Source organism: Pseudopipra pipra, chromosome 5 (assembly GCF_036250125.1).
Source record: "Pseudopipra pipra isolate bDixPip1 chromosome 5, bDixPip1.hap1, whole genome shotgun sequence".
Lineage (NCBI taxonomy): Eukaryota > Metazoa > Chordata > Aves > Passeriformes > Pipridae > Pseudopipra > Pseudopipra pipra.
The window spans coordinates 35,234,304-35,253,749 of NC_087553.1; the positions used below are offsets into that span (position 1 = coordinate 35,234,304).

General features: G+C 35.2%; 1 protein-coding gene across 19 annotated transcripts in view; it reads left to right on the plus strand.

Annotated features, from left to right (window-relative positions):
- Positions 1–19,446, plus strand: part of PPFIA2 (PTPRF interacting protein alpha 2) — a 321,066-nt gene that overhangs the window by 239,621 nt on the left and 61,999 nt on the right. For all 19 annotated transcript variants that reach the window (XM_064655565.1, XM_064655547.1, XM_064655552.1 and 16 more), the window contains 3 exons: positions 13,128–13,349; positions 16,447–16,593; positions 17,626–17,760. In XM_064655565.1, the coding sequence (XP_064511635.1) occupies positions 13,128–13,349; positions 16,447–16,593; positions 17,626–17,760 (504 nt within the window). The remainder of the gene's footprint in view (positions 1–13,127; positions 13,350–16,446; positions 16,594–17,625; positions 17,761–19,446) is intronic.

A 19,446-nucleotide genomic window follows, 5' to 3' on the forward strand; every position in this document is an offset into this window, starting at 1 on the left:
GGTTTTGCATTTTGTGACTTGGCAGAGGGTAGGGGGGAAGATAATCTGAGTGCACTTCTCAGCAGCAGAGAAATATTTTCTATTGCTTCAATGCTTACAATGGGTGCTAAGAAAAGTTATTATGTACTTCTTTTAGGTTGCTTCCTCTCAAGAGGATAGAAAGAACAGTCTCAGAATTTTTCTATGCCATTCATTTTCTTTTTCTAAAAGAAATTGAAGAAAATGAGACCTTGCCTGAGAACTGAAAAGTTAATATCATGCCAATAATTAAAACAAAATGACCAAAGTTATATTAATATTAGCAAAATTATGAAAAAATGATAGTGAAAATTGAGAATTAAAAAAGAACCCTCTGAAACTGGAAAAATAAAAAAAAAATGCTAAAATGAGAGACTATACATTTTATAGAATGCAGTTTATGCATATATATTTATATATATATATTTATAAGAAAAAATTTAGTTCAAAAGGATACTGTTCTGTTATACCCTAAAATGATTTCTATAAAACAATGGCTCATTACTCAGTATTTTTTTAAATGAGCAATAAGGGAAATCAAGATAGTAAATCTTTAAGTAGAAATCTTATTAATGGTGACAGGGTGTAATCATAAATGGAGCCTCATTATCAAGTATAAATAAAACATCTCAAAAGAAAATAATGCTAAAATAGAAGTAATGACAAGTATTAACTATAAATATTTACTACTTCACAAACAAAAAAAGGAACAATTTTAAAAAGACAAAAATAAGTGGCTTTTGATTATGATTTCACAAAATTCCAAATTTTGTAAGACATCTTCTGTAGGAAAGTATTAGCAGTTTCAACATGAAATTAGCCTGCTTTGAAACAAAACAACAAAATCTAACAAGAAGCTTCTAACTTTTTTTGCCTGGAACAGATCGCAGATTGCACTGTGAATTGCTTTTGTTGGCAGGTGGATGCCAGCCTATTAAACAGATAAGGTAATGTATATTCTGTAGGGCTGAGCCTAGCCAATATGATCTATGACAATAAAGGTTCTAAGGTATATTATTTGGGCAAGAGCAATTTAAAAGTTAACAAATATAGAAACTTGCAAAGAGGTCAACTTGCACAAAAAGAGCTTTAAAGGAGTTTGAAAAATTGTTTGAAAAAACACCTGACAAAGATCATCTGCTGTGGGAAATAAAACGAAACCATATCTGTTATCAGATATTCTCCTACCTAGATCCTTGACCACTCGCTGCCACACACATCCTTCACCTAATCTGTAAGAAAAAAAGCCTGATTTCCCCACAAGCAAAGGCCAGGAAAGGCAGATTTCCCAGTGAATAAAGTGCCCGTTGAGAAATCTATTGGGAAGCAACTAGGGAAGCTGCAACAGTGGGACTGAACAGCATTGGAGATCAAGATAATAGCAATGTTAGATGCATGCAGGGATGTTAAAGGAGAGAAGCTAGGCAGTGGCACAAACAGTGAAGAGGAAGATTGCTTTTGTGCACACCTCAATATTGATGGTTTCCTATCTGAAACAGACAGCAGAGAATGACAACAGATGAGCCCTTCCTGATGGTATTGAGTAGGGTCTATGAACAACCCCTGATGTACCTTTGGGGTAACTTGAATGCAGGGTGTTAGTAAAGTATTAGCAAAGTTCATCTACTGCCTCAAATTATTGCACTGGCGATAGTACAGGAAGTTATTATCCTAAGCAAATACAAAATGAGGATGAAGCTTTCGGAAAAGAAGGGTTGGTGTTATCAGTGTTTGATGATAAACTTCACAGCTTATCAAAAAAGATACATCCCAGAGATTAAAGTGTGGCTGTGCAGATGATGTTGTCAAGAGATCTCAGCTCTGGAATAAGGTTTCAGGAACTCATGTGCAAGAAGACTATGTCTCATGTAAAAGCAAGAATGTCTTTGACAGCGAATTTTTGCTTAGTGAGAAATAATAAAAAAAGGAAGCCCATTTTACCACAACCCCTAGATTGGAAGTATATGAATTTTCATAAAATTTCATAAATTTAGGTGGATAATGGGGCAATGTAGAAAAAGACTTTTATCATCTGAGCAGAAAAACTTTCTTGCCATTCAGACAAAGTTCTACTATAATCACAAAGTGGATGAAATGGATTAAATTTCTTATGATAAATAAGCAGAAACATTCAGAAGGTAAGACCTACACTACCACCTAGGGTGACGTAATTGTCAGGGACAGAGATAGGGAATAAACTTCTTCCCTTGATATGGAAAGAGCTATCTTGTAAAACCGCATATTTTTAAAAAGAATTGATACAGGTATGGGAATGCTAGAATGAGGAAACATGGCACCTACACAGTACGGGAAACAGGCTTGTAATAATAATTCTACTGGGGATTAATCTGAATGGTAAAAATATAATAGATCAACAGTATAAAGGCAAATGCCATGGTGGGATAGGTAAACAGGACTAGAATCCTGGACCTTCCTCAGCACTGAAAGGTTTCAGCTGAAGTCTTGTTTCTAGCTTTGGGCTCCACTCTTGAAGAGAGATATGGAGGGTCTTGTGAATTCAGAAGAGTGCAATCAGAAATCTGGAGAATATAACCGGTGAGAAGAATGTTCAAAATGCAGGCTGAAAGCCTAGAGAACCTAATGGACACAACATTATTATCTTCAAATATATAAAACGTACCTTCAGGTATACAGAGAATCAGGCAGTCAATCTAGTGAAAGCAGTGAAACACTAGAACAAGCTGCTGAGAGCAGGAATGTTCAGAACTGGAAATTTTTATGAGAAAGTGGTGGGCTAGGTGGCCAGCTCTATGATTCTGTGTCACAGGTCAATTGGAACATCATTTTAAATTGTGTAATCACAAGCACTGTCCTCTGATTGAGGCACCAAGGCTTAACTGTTATGTTAATTCTCAATAAAAGTCACAATATAATCAGCAACTGCTTCAGAACTCTGAGTGAATACAAAAGCAGTTCTATGAGATGATAAAGCAAGACATATATCATTCTCACGGAAAATTGTATGGCCAGATTTCAGGTATGAAGGCGAAGGGGAACTTTAAAACTGTGAAAAAGGACAAAAAATAGGCTAATGATAAAACCGGTGAAATAAAGACAAATACTAAATATGAGAAACGGTAAGTTTGTAAAATAATCCAAGAATATGCAAAACTCCAGAATTATCTCTTATTGCCATGTATCAGTGTAATTTTTTATATGAAATAATGAAATCATATTAATTGTTTAAATCTGTAAGAAAATGTTCAAAGTAAAGAGAAAATAGAGAAATTATGGCATACCAGTGATTCAGTTAAATAATTTTTTTTTCTCAGTTCCAAACTGTAGCATTTTGTAGACATCAAAACAACTAGTGATTATATACATGCAAGCTTCCCCCCACACCCCAAATTCTATTTTGTTATGTGTAGAGCTGTATTGGAAACATTTATTCCCATCCTATGTAAACGCACTTTAAATAGTCTTATTATTTAGATTATAAATAAAATATACAGATCTAGAAAAAAAGATTCTACATAAATAGTATAAAAACCATATGTATTTTTATGGATTTTCACTTAATGGATTTTCTCTTAATCACCCATTAATTTGTTTTTCAGACAAATGACTATACAAGGGTTAATATTTTGGGTTAATATTTGGGGAAAAAAACCCCTGTACATTCCAGAGACCAACACCAGATTATTCACCAATCTAACTCATAATCCACTATGCTCTTTCCTGTGTAATTTTTTCATTATAATTCCTTCTGGGGTTTGTCAAAAAGCAGTAAGAAAGTCCTTGTAATTGTATGAAGTAATGACTTACAGAATCCAATGTCTCTACTTTTATTTGCCATTTTAAACTAGCAATCATTTTCATCTATATCCAAGGAACATGATCAGTTTGGAGAAAGGAAATAATTTTCTACAATGTTTGAAGAATAATTCTTATCAAAATATCCCAAATATAAGGGTTGCCTTACTAAAAACAGTAACCAGTATATTTAAAGACATATTGGGATGCCTGAACCTTTGACTGAGTCTTATGCTCAATCTACCATATGTAGCTGGAGTAAGAAATAGGAATGAGTGTCAGACTCTAATAGAAAGGATTGTGCTCTCATTTCCTGACATCAACTCTGCCCCTTTAAAGTGGTGCTTGCTGAACTCCCAGAAATAAGATGCTGTGAATAAGTAGTTTGTTTTCAAATAAACTCATTATTTCATACTGATATTTATTTCAACTTCCATAAGAACCATGGAAATTGAATTATTCAGTAGAACAGAGTATTTTCAGAAATGATCATATGCAAACTGGGAAGGATTGAAGTTGCTTTGGAAAACAGTGGATCTTCTGATGTTTGTACACCTTAGATGTCCACCATTAAAGTATCTCTTTCAATTGTAATTATATCATTTATTTTTGTCTCATATTGGAGAATATTCCTAAATTCTTTGCCATATATTTTAATTAAAACATACAACAAATCATTGCTACAATTCTTCTGCTATTAATGGAGTTTTATCAGAGACTAATTGGCCTGTAGAATGACTATTTTTATTCTCGAAGATGTCATGTATGCACAGAAATATTCTTGCTTAACAAATCCACGTCAGCATGGATTTCAGTAACACTGAAGACATGAAAGCTAAGTTTTTAAGTGCAGTGTAAATTGTGGTGTTTTTCCTTGGAAGCACAGTGTTTCTATTTTTAAACTTTATTGTTGAACTTTTTTAACTGAAACTTGTAAATACTAGTAAAATACAAAGACTGTTTGGTCCTATTTAATGCCTTTATTAATTTATTTTTAATAGTTCGTATGTCCCTGTGAAACCTTTAACCTACTAACAAGGGTACTCTTCTTTATTCCAAGATCCATAACTGTACCATTAAAACTCCTTAAGTAGTTTCGTGGGTTTACCTACTTTTTCTAACCAGTGTACCACACTGGTCCTGTCCATAGTAAGTGAAGCTTTGCCAGCACAGTTGTTCCTTTCCCTTCAGAATAAATACCAGAGTATTTCAGTCAGATAGAAACAGACACATATACCAAGAGAGGTAAAAGAGTCTGTATTTGTGGTGCAACAAAGATCTTGTTCTCCTAAATAAATAATGTTACATTTTATGAGGAACTCAGAGCTGTATATAATTACTTTTTACAAGAACTAAACAGCTGGGTTTATTTTGCTTCATAATGTACCTCAGGCGGTCACATTCAGCTGATTTAAGAATCACATTTTTATTTCTTTCTCATAACACTAACGTATTACAATATTTAAATCAAGTGCTAATAGACTATGAATACTAAAATCTGCGAAAACATTGACAACAGTGATAGACATTGTATCCTGTAGGACTAAAATGTGTTTTGCCAAGACAAACACGGTGCGCTAAAATGTTCAGAGTGCAAATCAAATACAATTAATAAAAGTAACAAGTGTCTTTCAGAGCAATCATCAGAATTGTTCCATTTCTGGACTTCATGATTTTTGGATTTTCTCATCACTTTGTGTGATTAATAGAAAACTGTAGAAAACTTCCAGTTTCAGTTTTTACTTATTAGTTTTTATCACATACGCTCCTTTGTTTTGAATGAATAAATTAAAAAATCTTTCAACTCGCAGCATGGTGGAATGCCAGAGAAAGGAGTGAAGGCAGGATATATGGAGCCCTCAGAAGAACCATTTAAAAAGAGGAATTAGCAACAATTGAACACCAACCATCAAAGGAGTTGATAGTTAACTTAGAAAAAGTTTGCCGTAAAGATGTTTTCTTTGCCTGTTTTCTGACTGAAGTCAGAATACAGGATGTATAAAAAGTAGTGGAAGTGATACATAAAAAATAGTGGGAGATGTGGTTCTTGCCCCAAAGTGTGCACATTCTGAATTAGAGAAATAATACACTTCAGACACAAAATACATTTGATAGGTGGATGGTGGGTTTGTTTCCAAACAGTACAGATATCTTTATGACTTACTAATCACCTCTTTTTGGATTAAAATTGATAATTAAAAGATAATTAAAGAAGCATGTGCTGAAAGGGATTTAATGAAGATTGAGGGCTTGACACACCTGGGGAGGTGAGGAGTTTTCAGAGTGAAAGGAAACATGGATAAAAACTGCAGCTAGGATTAAAAGATTTCATGAATCTAAGGAGTAAGTCTAGGAGAGTATGCAGTATTTTCTTGGAAAGTGTCTAGGCAAATATTTTGTAAGTACTGTCCTGCTTAATAGTTTAGTATGTCTGCATAACTATGAATACTTACTGCTCAACCCTATAGCATAGGGAATTTATCATACTGAGAAGCTGCATTACTTATGCATTTTTTAAATGATAAATCAATAGGCCTCTCTGGTTTTTAATTTTTCAAGAAATCAGCTCTTTGCCTGTTTCATATAAATTCATTTGTCTTTCAGTTATATAAGTTTCTTTTCTTATTTATTCAATAGAAACCTCTACATACTACTCCATATTAAACCTGTTAAAATATAGCTTTAAAAGGGGAATTTTGCAGGGGAATTTCACATTTCAAGCACTGTGCTAGCTAACAGCATTAGCTGACTGACCTTTGCTGGATGATTTACTGAAAGGAGTTGCCAGAACAGTCATTTCTAATGGTAGGATGGAGAGACTACAAAGAAAAAGGAGTTAGTCAAGGTAAATGAGGGCAGAGTTTGTGTGTATAGTTTGGTTTGGACAGATGACTAGCCTTTATAATACAGTTGCAGTAACTGATTTCTGTCTCCTGCGTAAGAGCTCAGAAACTCTTCTGGTAGTGTAAAAGAGAGGCAGGCATTCTGGGAGAGACCAGCAACAAGAAAAAAAGGAAAGCTCACCCATCAAGTAAAGGGGTTTTTCCCCCTACCTCATTTTGCAAAATAACTAAAGTATGCGATCACAGACATTGGAAAGATGAATAATAGCTGAAAGGTGATCAGGAAGCAGACATTCTAGATTTTTAAATTAGTAATTAAAGCAGGAGTTGTTTGATGGCTCAGTAGAAGGAGCAAGAAAGTCAGAATATTTGGAGAGAAAAGTGCTGAAGAAGTTAGCTATTTTTACATCAGTATTGGAGTAGGGAAGAAAAATTTCAGTTCAAAGAATATTGGCTTTGATAGTTGATTAGAAGTTGGACAAAAATTTGGAGTAACTGAAGAGGGAACCTCTAATAATTATGAGAATACTGCCTGACATGGACCAAAATGTGTGGAGCAACCTAGAGAAGTAGTATAACCTTCAGAGAGGCAACCAACCACTTAGAAATTACTGTGACAGCTTAGGCGTAATGCTACTATTTCTGGCAAAGTTTTACACGTTCTGGTTTCTGTGCTGATTATACAGATGATGATTATACTGCTTTTGCTTGTTTAGTTGCCATTTGCGATTAGGCTATTGCATAGCAATGTATTTGTGCTAGTATCATTTTCTTTTAAATATTTTGCATGAGGTATTTGAATGGAATAGAGGTGGAAGAACTCTACACTGTAGTAAACAGCGTCCTCTTGAAGTCCAGTCACTGTGAGTTATAGGGTCACAGGCTTATCAGCAGATATGAAGATATGTCATATCTTGAGACAGGCTTCTACAGCAAGGATGTTCTGTTCCTTAGAAAAAATTCTGTCTTATTTTTGTAGCCTTTTCTAAATATTGTGATTTTTTGGAAAACGATTTGTTGCTCAACCTTAGCTTGTATCCGTTGCTCTGCCTTTTAATGTATGCTTTAGATTGTTGCTTTCCTGTCCCACCTCATACTGGAAAAAAAAAAAAGAAGAAAACTCCCTAATTCAACATGTTATTGAGAGAACTTGCATAATCTCATGTTCTTTCTTTACATACATTTACAATATTTATATTGTCAAATGAACCCTCACATAGTTAGAACTTACTATATGAAGACTTTTGAAAACCCATTTTAATGTTAGATTTTAGGTTCTTTATCAATAAATATATATGTATAATGAAAAAAAGTGGTTTTTTACAAAAGTTTTCATGTTTTTAAAGATTACTGATTCTGACATGACTCTAGTGTAACATATGTCAGAAGTCATCTGGGTATTTGCTGAAGGTAGCCAACCAAACAAAGACAGTTCCCTTAAACTTTAGGAGGAGAACCTGAGAGAAATTTGTTCAGGATGAACCGCAATGACATTATATTGACTTAAAAACATGGTGAGGACTTCAGTTTTGAAACTAAGTATTGATAGTGCAATGAACGTGCCAGTACTCCTTTAAAAAAGGATTGTGAGAGCATCTTAGCAAAGAGTAGAAAAAGGGCACACAATTTTAGGGTTAAAAAAAAACCCAAAACACAAAACCCCCAACCACACAACCCAGTGCTTACGCTATAAAAATACTAGCTTGTTCTAAGAGTTCTAAAAGACCAGATTTGAAATTTTGAGATTACTTTCAATTATGTAAAGGGACCTTTTGTTTAGACAGAGCTTTTAATTTAGTCCTTCAGCAGAGAAATGCTTATGCACATGGGCATCATGTGAATCACCTGTGCTCTTACCACCAAAACTAAGGGGCACAGATGAGGAGTTCCATCAAGGTAATGAGTCCTGTCTCCACTGCAGATTGTTGAGGTAACCTCATGAGATATTATTGTTTTCCTTCTCACCACTCTGATGTTAAATTCTAACACAATACAAAAATACACAAAATACTATAAGTCAGTAGTGTGTAGACCAAACATATTTGTCAGATGTTTTACAACTGGAGAGAAAATATCACTTGGAGGTGCTTTTTACTGTTCTTGGAATTTGTCTTCTATTTTACACCATATGTTGTTGAATGCAAGGTTCTTTCTACAAAATAAAAAATTGAGAAGAACTTTGCTATCTAACCTGGGACAATTTTACCATTTCTTTTGATAACTGTTGTAGTCTGGTGTCCTTACTCTTTTTTTTTCCTTTTTTTTTTTTTTTTACCCTAAGTGTATCTCCAACCAGTTTGCCTTCAGTATTATTGCTAGTGTTTAATTGAAAGGGCAACATGAATTGGATAAACAGAGGCTACAATATTCTGGGTTAGTCTTATTTCGCACTTTCTCATCATGTTCCTTTTACCATTGTTCTTTGTTTACCCTGGTCTGCAGCTGGTTTTCCTTTTATTATCTCATGGCAGAGAGAATACAGCAGAGAAGCAGAAATATAGGGGGGGATTTATGGTTACGTGTAATGCTCCAGTTTGTTGTCCTTCTCCCTGCTGATACTCCTATATGAACAGCAGATTGTCTTATTGCTATACTTTTTGAATCCTGAATGAAAGAAAGCAAGCAAGCTAGATACCAGGAATGTTGGTTTCCTTTTCATACTGTTCTGCGTAGGGAGCATTTAGTTTCCTCCTGCATTTCCACAGACTTTAAGAAATTCAAAGATTTATTTTCCCCCCTCCCCAGACATTTCTTGTTTAATCCCTATTACCCCTTATGGCTCTTGGTCCTGCGGGATATTTTTCAAACTTTGACTTCCTCTGCAGTACACCATTGTAGTTAATACCATCACTGTCATCAGATTTACTTGACAGTAATTCCATCCTTTCTGTTTCTCCTCCTATCTTGTTTCACTCTCTTTGTGTGAGTGTAAAGACTTCCTTTATGAAGTAAGAGTATCTCTGAAACTCTTAGTATGGACTGTGATTTCTCAGTTATTTATCTGATGTGGTGATATATCCGGGGGGGAAAACAAAAAAAAAAGAAAAAAAAAAAAGGGAAAACAAAAACAAACAAAAAAACCCCAAACAAACAAAAAAACCAAACCAAACAAAAAAAAAACCAAAAAAAAACAACAAAAAAACAAACAAACAAAAAAAAAAAACCATAACAGGCATCCTCTTACTGTTGCTCTTTCCATCATTCTTCCCAGGAGAGGAGGAATGCAAGTGCTACACTGCTCATATACCTTTGTTTGGTTTGAACTAGTCCAAGCAAAGACATCTAAGGTTGTGCTGGGCCTTTCAAGCAGGTTTCTTATCTGGCTGAGAACCTGTGGAACGGGGCAGGAGTAAAGGCCAGAGACCCTTATGGTGTGTGTAGCAGTAAGCACACATCACAGCTTGTTTACCTGCCATGTCTGTAAAAAGTGAAAAAGATGAAGTTGAGAATATATGATGATATTACTTCTGCAGCATTGAAATCTAAATAAGTAAATGTGATAGAAACAGATGGACTCTCTGCTAACTGGGTAAACTACTCAAAGCATTGAAATGTGAGCTATTTGCTACATTTCTTTTTTGCAGGAAAAGTAGCCATTGTTAGTAGACTCTTTTATGTTAAATAATTGAAATTAAGGAGTGTGTCCATATGTAGCTTTTTCATTACCACTTTTAATAGACAGCATCATGAAATTTGTTGAAGACTTTATCTGCGTGACTAACTTGTAAGACAGATCTAGGGACCATGCACGTTTCTTGTTTTCTGTACTGGAATATTTCGACCATTTCAAAAGTTTTCATTAACCTTCCTGCCCTCCTTTAAAGATTTTCTAATTGTTTAGGCTTATTTTCAGTACTTTCTTTTCCACCCATCCCAACTAATTTGACCTTATTTCTTGCAAATATGGATTTTGGGTGGTGTAGGGATATGACAGTTAAAAATGTCTACTTTAAAACGTTTTTTTGAGCATTTTCTTCTGAAAAGTTTTCCCTTATTGCTTCAGGTAATAATTAACAGAGATCTATTCAAAACTTAGATTTCATTATTTTAAACATTCAACTAATTATTTATTTATAGCAGATTGTCATTAATATACAGCATCAACATTGCAATTCATTAATTAATTGCAACGGATTGTAATTAACATCAACAACAAGAAAGCCTTTGAGTACAAGGAAATATTTCAACATAAAAATTCAACCAGATAAAACAAATTCAGCTAGAAAAAGAATGAGAAAAAGAAATAAACAGTTAAAAGTTGAGACATAGACATTATTCACATCAGTAATAGAGAAAATGCTGCAGTTCTGCCCCACCCCAGCTTATTCCCTAGGGAGTTTCTCTGAAGCATGGGAGATTTCTGCTCCTTCACTAATTCAGAAAATGCATTTGAATCAGCATCATGTACAGGACATCTGTTGCTTCTACTGTCATAGCATATTTTCTCATTCTTGTTTAAGCTATTTTTTAGGGGAGAGAGGGAAAATTATTACCACAGAATTTTGATAAAAACCCTTCTGAAAAACTGAGGAATGCAAGAACAGTTATCCCTTGAATTAATGCTCAATAACTTTCTACCTCTTGAAGTGATTACTGTATGTGATGGACCCACATAATGAATATATTTAAAAATAGGAGCGACACACAAAAATGACAAAAGGTCAGTTAAAAGGCCTAGGTAAACTTTTAAAGTATGCTTAAGAATTCTAAAAATATCAGGTTTTAAGATGAGTCTTTAAAATTTTATTTGTATTTGTAGAGAAAACTTCTTTTATTCTGATCTTACTAAGCAAAAATGTTGACATTTTTAGTAAGTTGGAAAATTTAAAGACCAACCAACCAGCTTCATATATGATTATAGGAAAAATGTAAAAAAGTGAGCAATGATTAGAATTAAAGCAGTTTGTACAAAGAGCTCATCAAAGAATTATGAGGGAAGTTTATGTGCATAGACCAAAATATATACATGCATAATTGGCAATCACAATATTTGTTCAGTGGTGAGAGCAAATTCTAAATGCAGTATTATTTGCCTTTCCAGAAATCTCACATACTAAGTAAATAAGTAGTAAAATTTTATGTCTTTCAGATTTAATCTATATGTGGTTTTGTTATTAAAATTTTAAGGAAATAAGTTTTATTAATGAAAAGAAAATATTTTTCTGCCAGTGAACATACTCCTAGATACCATGGCTTGCAATTTCAAAATTACCATTATATCACATGCCATTTCTTGCATTTGAGATTTGGTATTTGGCTTATTATAAGCTTGCAGCATTCCTGGACCACTCTTTAGAGAGTTGTAGGGCAAATTCCGTGCAAGGTAAAATTTGTTCATCTGTGAAAACTGCCAAAATTGCTGTAGGAGATTAAAACTGTAAAACAGATTATAATTGTCATAGATTAAAAAGTTATCTCAAATTTTCAAATTGGAATAAAATGTGACTGTTTTATCCTGTTTGAGTACTGTTTTGTTTACATTTGTGACTGCTGCATATTAATGGAATTTTGATTCAAGTAGATTAATCGAACACTTTCCAAACATCAAACTAAGTGTAAATAAGTTTTTAGTTTGCTACGGCATTTTACCATAGTGCCCTGAAAGTAGGTTCAGCAGATAACATAAAATATCTATAATATCATTAACTGGTATAAAGAATACAACTTATTTGATGTCATGAATTTTTAAGGTAAAGTAATTTTATTCAATGATCCACAGCAGGGCAGGTGCTCTTGATCTGGGTTCGTTTTATGGTTGACTGCAAAAAGAATGTTGTTACAACCATTAAGTAAAATAATGTTCTTTGAATTTGAGAGAAGATTTCTGTATAGATATATTTTGACACTTCTATCCTGAAATCATTTATTTGCAATATAAATCATATTCCTGAGATCATATTCCAAATGCAATGTGCATTCTGGAATCTCTTCTTTTTTTCTTTTTCTTCTTTATAACCATATTCACACCACGGTTTTCAGCAGCACATAAATTACTTCAGCAGAACTTGTTTCTAATGTAGGCCTAACCATTATGTTGTCTAGGCTGAAAGCACTTTCTGGTACAGTGATTTTGTGATTTATTAGTATTATTTCCTGTCTGCAGCGTGACCTATTTTGCAAATGACATAGACTTTAGGTTAAAATGCTGTCTAAGTTCAGCTAAGATGAATGCATGCAATTTGGTGCTTTTTAGGAGTAGTATTGTAATCTGTACTCAAATAGTGAATGTCAAAGTAAACCTTTTTATGACTAATATTCTGCTCTCAGTGCAAGTGTTTACATCTCTATGTGATGCTGCATTCTGGAATCCATTGATATGAATTAATATTTTGCTATTTTTTATAAGTATACCTGTCTTATCTACCATGAATATGTGTTTTTCCTTTCCTAGTTACTTTGGTAATTTTTAAAATAATCTTCATTTTAGAAATTCTTTGGTTAGAGTCCATATTAAAAGATAATTAATCAGTAATGTCACTTCTTCATTAACAGCGCCTATCAAATGGTTCAATAGACTCAAATGATGAAGCCAGTCAAGTTGTTGAACTTCAGGAACTACTGGAAAAGCAAAACTATGAAATGGCACAAATGAAGGAGCGTTTGGCTGCACTGTCTTCCCGGGTGGGAGAGGTAGAGCAGGAAGCAGAGACCACGAGAAAGGAGCTCATTAAAACAGAGGAAATGAACAGTAAATATCAGAGAGACATTAGAGAGGTAAGGAATTCAGTATATTCATGTCATTTCTTGATTGTTGTTCCTGTGATACCCACTACAAACTGATAAAGGTCAATCTATACGGGCAGCAAAAGTTGAGCACTGGTGAAAACCCTTGAACATAGGAGACAGAAATAGTAATATTAAGAAATAGTACTAGAAATCTATTCCTTTTTCTCAAGAAGGGAAAAAGTAATTTAAGTTTCCTTCGTTTTCCTCCTCTACATTTGTAGTTCTGCTTAGTGTTCTCTACAGTATCGTCTCTTAGGCAGATGTTCTCAATATGTCTGGATGGTTGGCTTCTAGAATCTATTTTATTATGTATTAGTTATCTTTCCTTTACATTGCTTTCTTTAATATAGGTATTTCATATGTATTTATGCACGTGTGTATATGTATATGAATTTGTATGCATATATTTAACCTGACCTCCGTTCCCAGGAAGGTCACAGAGCAGATCAGCCTGTGTGCCATCAGATGGCATGTGCAGGACAACAAGGGGATCAGGCCCAGCCAGCACGGGAGTGTGAGAGGCAGGGCCTACTTGACCAACCTTAATTTCTTCTATGAGAAATTAACCCATGTAGAGGATGATGCAAAGCTGTGGATGTTACCTGCGTGAACTTCAGTAAAGGCTTTGGCACTGTCTCCAATGACATTCTCCAGGAAAAAACAGCTGCTCACGGCTTGGATGGGTATGCTCTTCACTGAGTGAAAAACTAGCTGGATGGTTGGTCCCAGAGAGTGGTGATGAATGGATCTACATCCAGTTGGTGGCCAGTTACTAGTGGTGTTCCCCGGAGCTCAGTATTGGGGCCAGTTCTGTTATCTTTACTGATTATCTGGACGAGGGGATCAAAGGCACCCTCGGTCAGTTTGTAGATGACACTAAGTTGGGCGGGAGTGTTGATCTGCTAGATGGTAGAAACGCTCTACAGAGGGATCTGGAAAGGCTGGATCAGTGGGCCAACACCTATGGTATGAGGTTCAGTAAGGTCAAGTGTCAGGTCCTGCACTTGGACCACAACCCCAGGCGGCACTACAGGCTTCAGGAAGAGTGGCTGGAGAGTAGCCTGGGGGAAAAGAACCTGGAGGTACTGGTCAGCAGCCAGCTGGACATGTGTGCCCAGCCACCAGTGTGCCCAGGCTAAGAAGGCCAGTGGCACCCTGGCCTGTATCAGAACTAGTGTGGCCAGCAGGACTAGGGACATTATTGTCCCTCTGTGCTTGGTGCTGGTAAGGCCACACCTTGAGTGCTGTGTCCAGGTCTGGGCCTCTCACTACATGAAAGACATTGAGGTGCTGGAGTGTGTCCAGAGAAGGGCATCAAAGCTGGTGAAGGGTTTGGAGCACAAGTCCTATGAGGAGCAGCTGAGGCAGCTGGGGTTTTCTAGGCTGGAGAAAAGGAGGCTCAGGGCAGACCCTATTGCTCCCTACAAGTACCTGAAAGGAGGTTGTAGCCAGGTGAGCGGTCTGTTCTCCCAGGTATCAAGTGACAAGACGAGAGGAAATGGCCTGAAGATGTGCTACGGTGGGTTTTAATTGGGCATTAGGAAACATTTATCCACTGAAGGGGTGGTCAGTCATTGAAACAAGTTTCCCAGAGAGTGTTGGAGTCACCATCCCTGGAAGTGTTCAAGAAACACGTTGATATGGCACTTGAGGACGTGGTGGTGGTGCCAGATTTAGGGTGGGACTTGGTGATCTTAGACACCTGATGATCCAACCTTAACAATTCTTTGATGCTATGATGCTTTCCTTTTCCACCATTGCTACATTAGGTCACTAGGGCATTCTAACACCTCCACTCTATTTAACTTTTTGCAAATATTGCTCTCTCTCAGACACTTGATTGCCACTTGCTGTTTCTCTTACACCGGGTACAGGCTTACTTGCTTTCATTTTTTTTCTTCCTAAGCAAAGTGGCCACTAGTACATTTGCCTGTAGAATAATTACCAAATGCCAGTGCAAAATCTACTGTGAAATGTTAAGGTGGTAGTGCCTGTCATGATCTCATACAGCCACAAAAGATAGTTGTCCCAATGCAGAAAATGAAATATCTACAACAAGAAAAGGGTAGCTTAGTACAGTGTAACTTGGATAAGTTATTGAAATTCATTTCCTGTGTATTTTAACAAGTTACATATGTAATTACTGGGTTTTATGTTGTTTTTTTCAGCAATGTTCAAAAAGATCACCTCAATATGGTGCATTTTAGGACTAGCTATTTGGGTACATTTATGTCTTGAAAAATTATCTCGCTTACTTCAAGACTGCTTTCATAATGTAATCATACTAATTATGTAACGTTATGATTAAGACATGCTTATCAGTAAATATTTTAATTGTGAAAGATTATGTGGCAACATGTAAGCCTTCTCAAGAGCCAGACACAACTTAAATAAAATTTTTTACTCTCACTAAAATTAAATGAAGATAAATAAACAGTGTAATAGAGTAATGAATAATCTAGGTAAATTAGAGCTATTGACTTCAGTGAAGGCAGCTTTTAAAACATGAGTAAAACCAGCTAAAGATTTTAAAGAAGTCCTACCCATAACGTATATGGATAACATACGTATGTGCTATGGTTATGTTATGTATCCAACATCGTGGTCACTTGTTTTCCTGAAATTTCAATGTCGCAGGATGCCTGCTGTATGTACTTCAGAAGAAAATTTTAGCAGAACCCAGGAATAAGAGTAGGAATTCGCATATACTTTTTTTCTCCATATCATTGTACTATGTTTCTATTATGTAACTAATCAGTTTTTAAATTTTCTAACCAAGCCTGCTGTTGTTTAAGAAGCAAACAAGTAAATGTGAGCTGTGTTTGCTATAATTTTTTGCATTGGAAAATAGAGAAACTAGAAAAATATACAAAAGGTGAGGTTTGTTTCTGTTTCCTGTATTCAAAAGCTACTATATCATAGTTAAAAAAATCCAAAAGAAAATAAATTCTCTTTGAAATCAAAGATTTACTGCTGAGCATACCTTACATCCCTGTCACACTGTTAGTGTGAAAATTAAACTGGTATAAAATTAGGTAGCATTTTTATTGCATGGTTCTTGATGGGGGATTTTTTGTTACATTAGGCAATGGCACAAAAGGAAGATATGGAAGAAAGAATAACCACGCTGGAGAAGCGCTACCTCAGTGCTCAGAGAGAATCCACCTCCATACATGACATGAACGATAAGCTGGAAAATGAACTCGCAAACAAGGAAGCCATCCTACGTCAGGTGTGGTACCCGCATTATTCATTTGCTTTCTTTGTACACAATGACAACGAATGCAAAAAAGGGGGCAGATTTACCGTGGGACATTTCCATTAGCTTAATCTTTTCATTTTTAATCAACAGATTAGTTAATCTCAAATACCTTAAATTGTTAAGTACCTCTAAGTTTCATATCAGCTACTAGAACTGTGAATAACAATTTCAATGTGTACATTCGGTGTTGGAAAATAACTGTTTTCTGATAGTGTCTTGCGTAAATGCACACAATAATATCACCTAAGTAATGGAATATCTTTGATTCTTATGTAACAATTTCAGAATTTTATTTTTTAAAAAAATAGTCTGAGCTAAAAAAATTGCCTTCTGCAGGAAAGATCAAAATTTGCATAGAATATATTCTGATGATTCCACATATAAGTAGAGTGCAAATAAGATTTTACAAAGCTAAGCACTCTGTGAATATGTTTTTAAAAAGTGTGTAACATGACTGCAGCTTTCTCTCTTGGTACTTTGTTTCCATGGTGATTGCAAAGCTGGAATGTAAACTGAACGTAAACCACTGTAATTTGAAGAATACAATATAAACTGAAAGTTAACATGAAATGAATATAATTCATACCGTATAATTCAAACTCAGCCTCAGTATCAGACTTCTTTTTCACCTGGCATGTCTTGAAGCAATTTAAAGTGCTATACAGGAAATTAGGCTCTATGATGTGATAATCTCTAATTCTGTAACTGTATGCAGATATATTTACACACATTTGCATGCATCCCTCTCTGTATGTGTGTATATATGTGCGTGACTACCTCTTCAAGGAAATTAAACCATCAGAACTTAAACTCTCCAGCTTCTGCCAGCTTCCTTAGACTATTTTAAGAGGTATTTTCAATTGTCAAGGAAAAAAACCCACCCAACAATGGAAAAGTAAGGTACATGCATCTGAGTTTTTACTGCTGCCAATGTAAGGAAAGGAAAAATCTTAATTCTGGTTTTTATTTTTTTGTACCTGTTTATCTGTCTTTGGCCTTCAGTTGGAAGACAAAAACAGACAGCTACAAGAGCGTCTAGAACTGGCTGAACAGAAGCTGCAGCAGACAATGAGGAAGGCTGAAACCCTACCTGAAGTGGAGGCTGAACTGGCTCAGAGAATTGCAGCTCTGACTAAGGTACTGACTTCTCACTTCAGAAGCCACATTGTTTAACACTGATTTGCATCCCGATTCCTCACCTCAAGGACAAACCAAGCTGATTTGAAAGAAGAAAACGCTTCCTGATAAACATATGCTACAAGTTTAACCTGGAATGGTCTCAATGCTGTGTCTATAATTCTTAGCATTTTGGTGGCAGGAAAAGTAGTTACCTGTAAATTAGCCTAGGCTATATTTACAAAGGAGTCGTGTATTTCCAATACATATGAGCATTACTTGCCCTTGGAGGATTCATTTTACTGTGTAAGAATTTGTAATTTAAGGAAAAAGGGGTGAGGGAAGTCCCATTCCTACATGTACTTAGTTCTTCTGGACACTTTCATCCACTGTGTATATAAACAACACTTATTTTCATTGCAATAAGTGCTATAAAATCACAGCAGCTGGGATCATTTGTACAGCACAACTGAAGACAACTTACAAGGTTTATTTTGAATAATTCTTTTTATCATATATCTGCAAAAACAAATGTGAAACCCTGAGAGGATTTCAAACTGTTCTTTCTGATAAATTTATTATATGGCTACTATCTTACAGAGAAATAAGAAGATAAAGATAAATTTTCACTAGCATGGTTTTCATATTTGGCCTCTAATCCTTTCAGGTGCGCGTGTAATTAATACTATAGCTCAATTATTATCAGCTTCATAAAGACATATTATGAAGTTTATTCTTTATCTCTTAAAATCAGACAAAAACACATTTAAGAGATTGTATTACATCTAATTTGGATTTATCTAAGCTTTCCTTTCTCTATTGCTAAGGAATGCTTCTTATTATTTATGCATTGAGCTATTTTTAAATCTAATGGATTTTTCCAGTTCTCATGTTTTTCCATTTATAGTGAAGCCTTAAGTGGTGAACATCTCACTAATAAAGTCTGATTTTTAAGTAATTTAGTTAAGAGGTAGAAACAAAGAAAGAAAGGAAGGCTTTTGAGGGGGTTAGGGGAGGGGCTTTTTTATTAAGCTAAGATCAAGATTTAGTACTGTCCGCTTTAGGTTTATATGAATGGGTGGGAATCTGAAAGAAAGACTGAAAACTAGGGGAAAGGTGGGGAGGAATCCAAGAATAATCAGCAAAAAGAGCTACATGAAATACCAAATAAATATCATTACATTTTAATAAAAATTTGGTGCACATAAGAGAAATCCCTTGGCGTTTTAACAATTTTTTTCAGTTGTTTCTGGTTCAGCAAGTGATCACATATTCTAATGCCCTCAGTAGCTTAAAAATGTTTTCTGTTTTAAGAGGATTTTTCCTGAATAAAAGTTCTCCAGCAATTAGCCATCAGTAAGTATTTTGCAGTCTCAAGCATGTCTTTTCTTGCAACTGCATTTTTCCTCGAACATATATAATGACAAATATTGTAAAAAGAAATCCCATTTCAACCGTGCAGAACATGCAGGGACTTCCATGAGATACTGTTGTTACTGTGACCATAAAGCTGCAATATACATCTCCGTTTGTCTTCTTACATTATTTCATGGGATGTGGTTAGAGAGCTGTAAACAGAGCTGATGCTCCACCCCATTTCACTTTGATGTACTTGATCAAAGTTTTTTCCCAGCAGGAAAGTCTGTTAGATTGTAATGCTGGTTCTGTTAATTTCTCATAATTACATGAAAAACTGAAGACATTTAT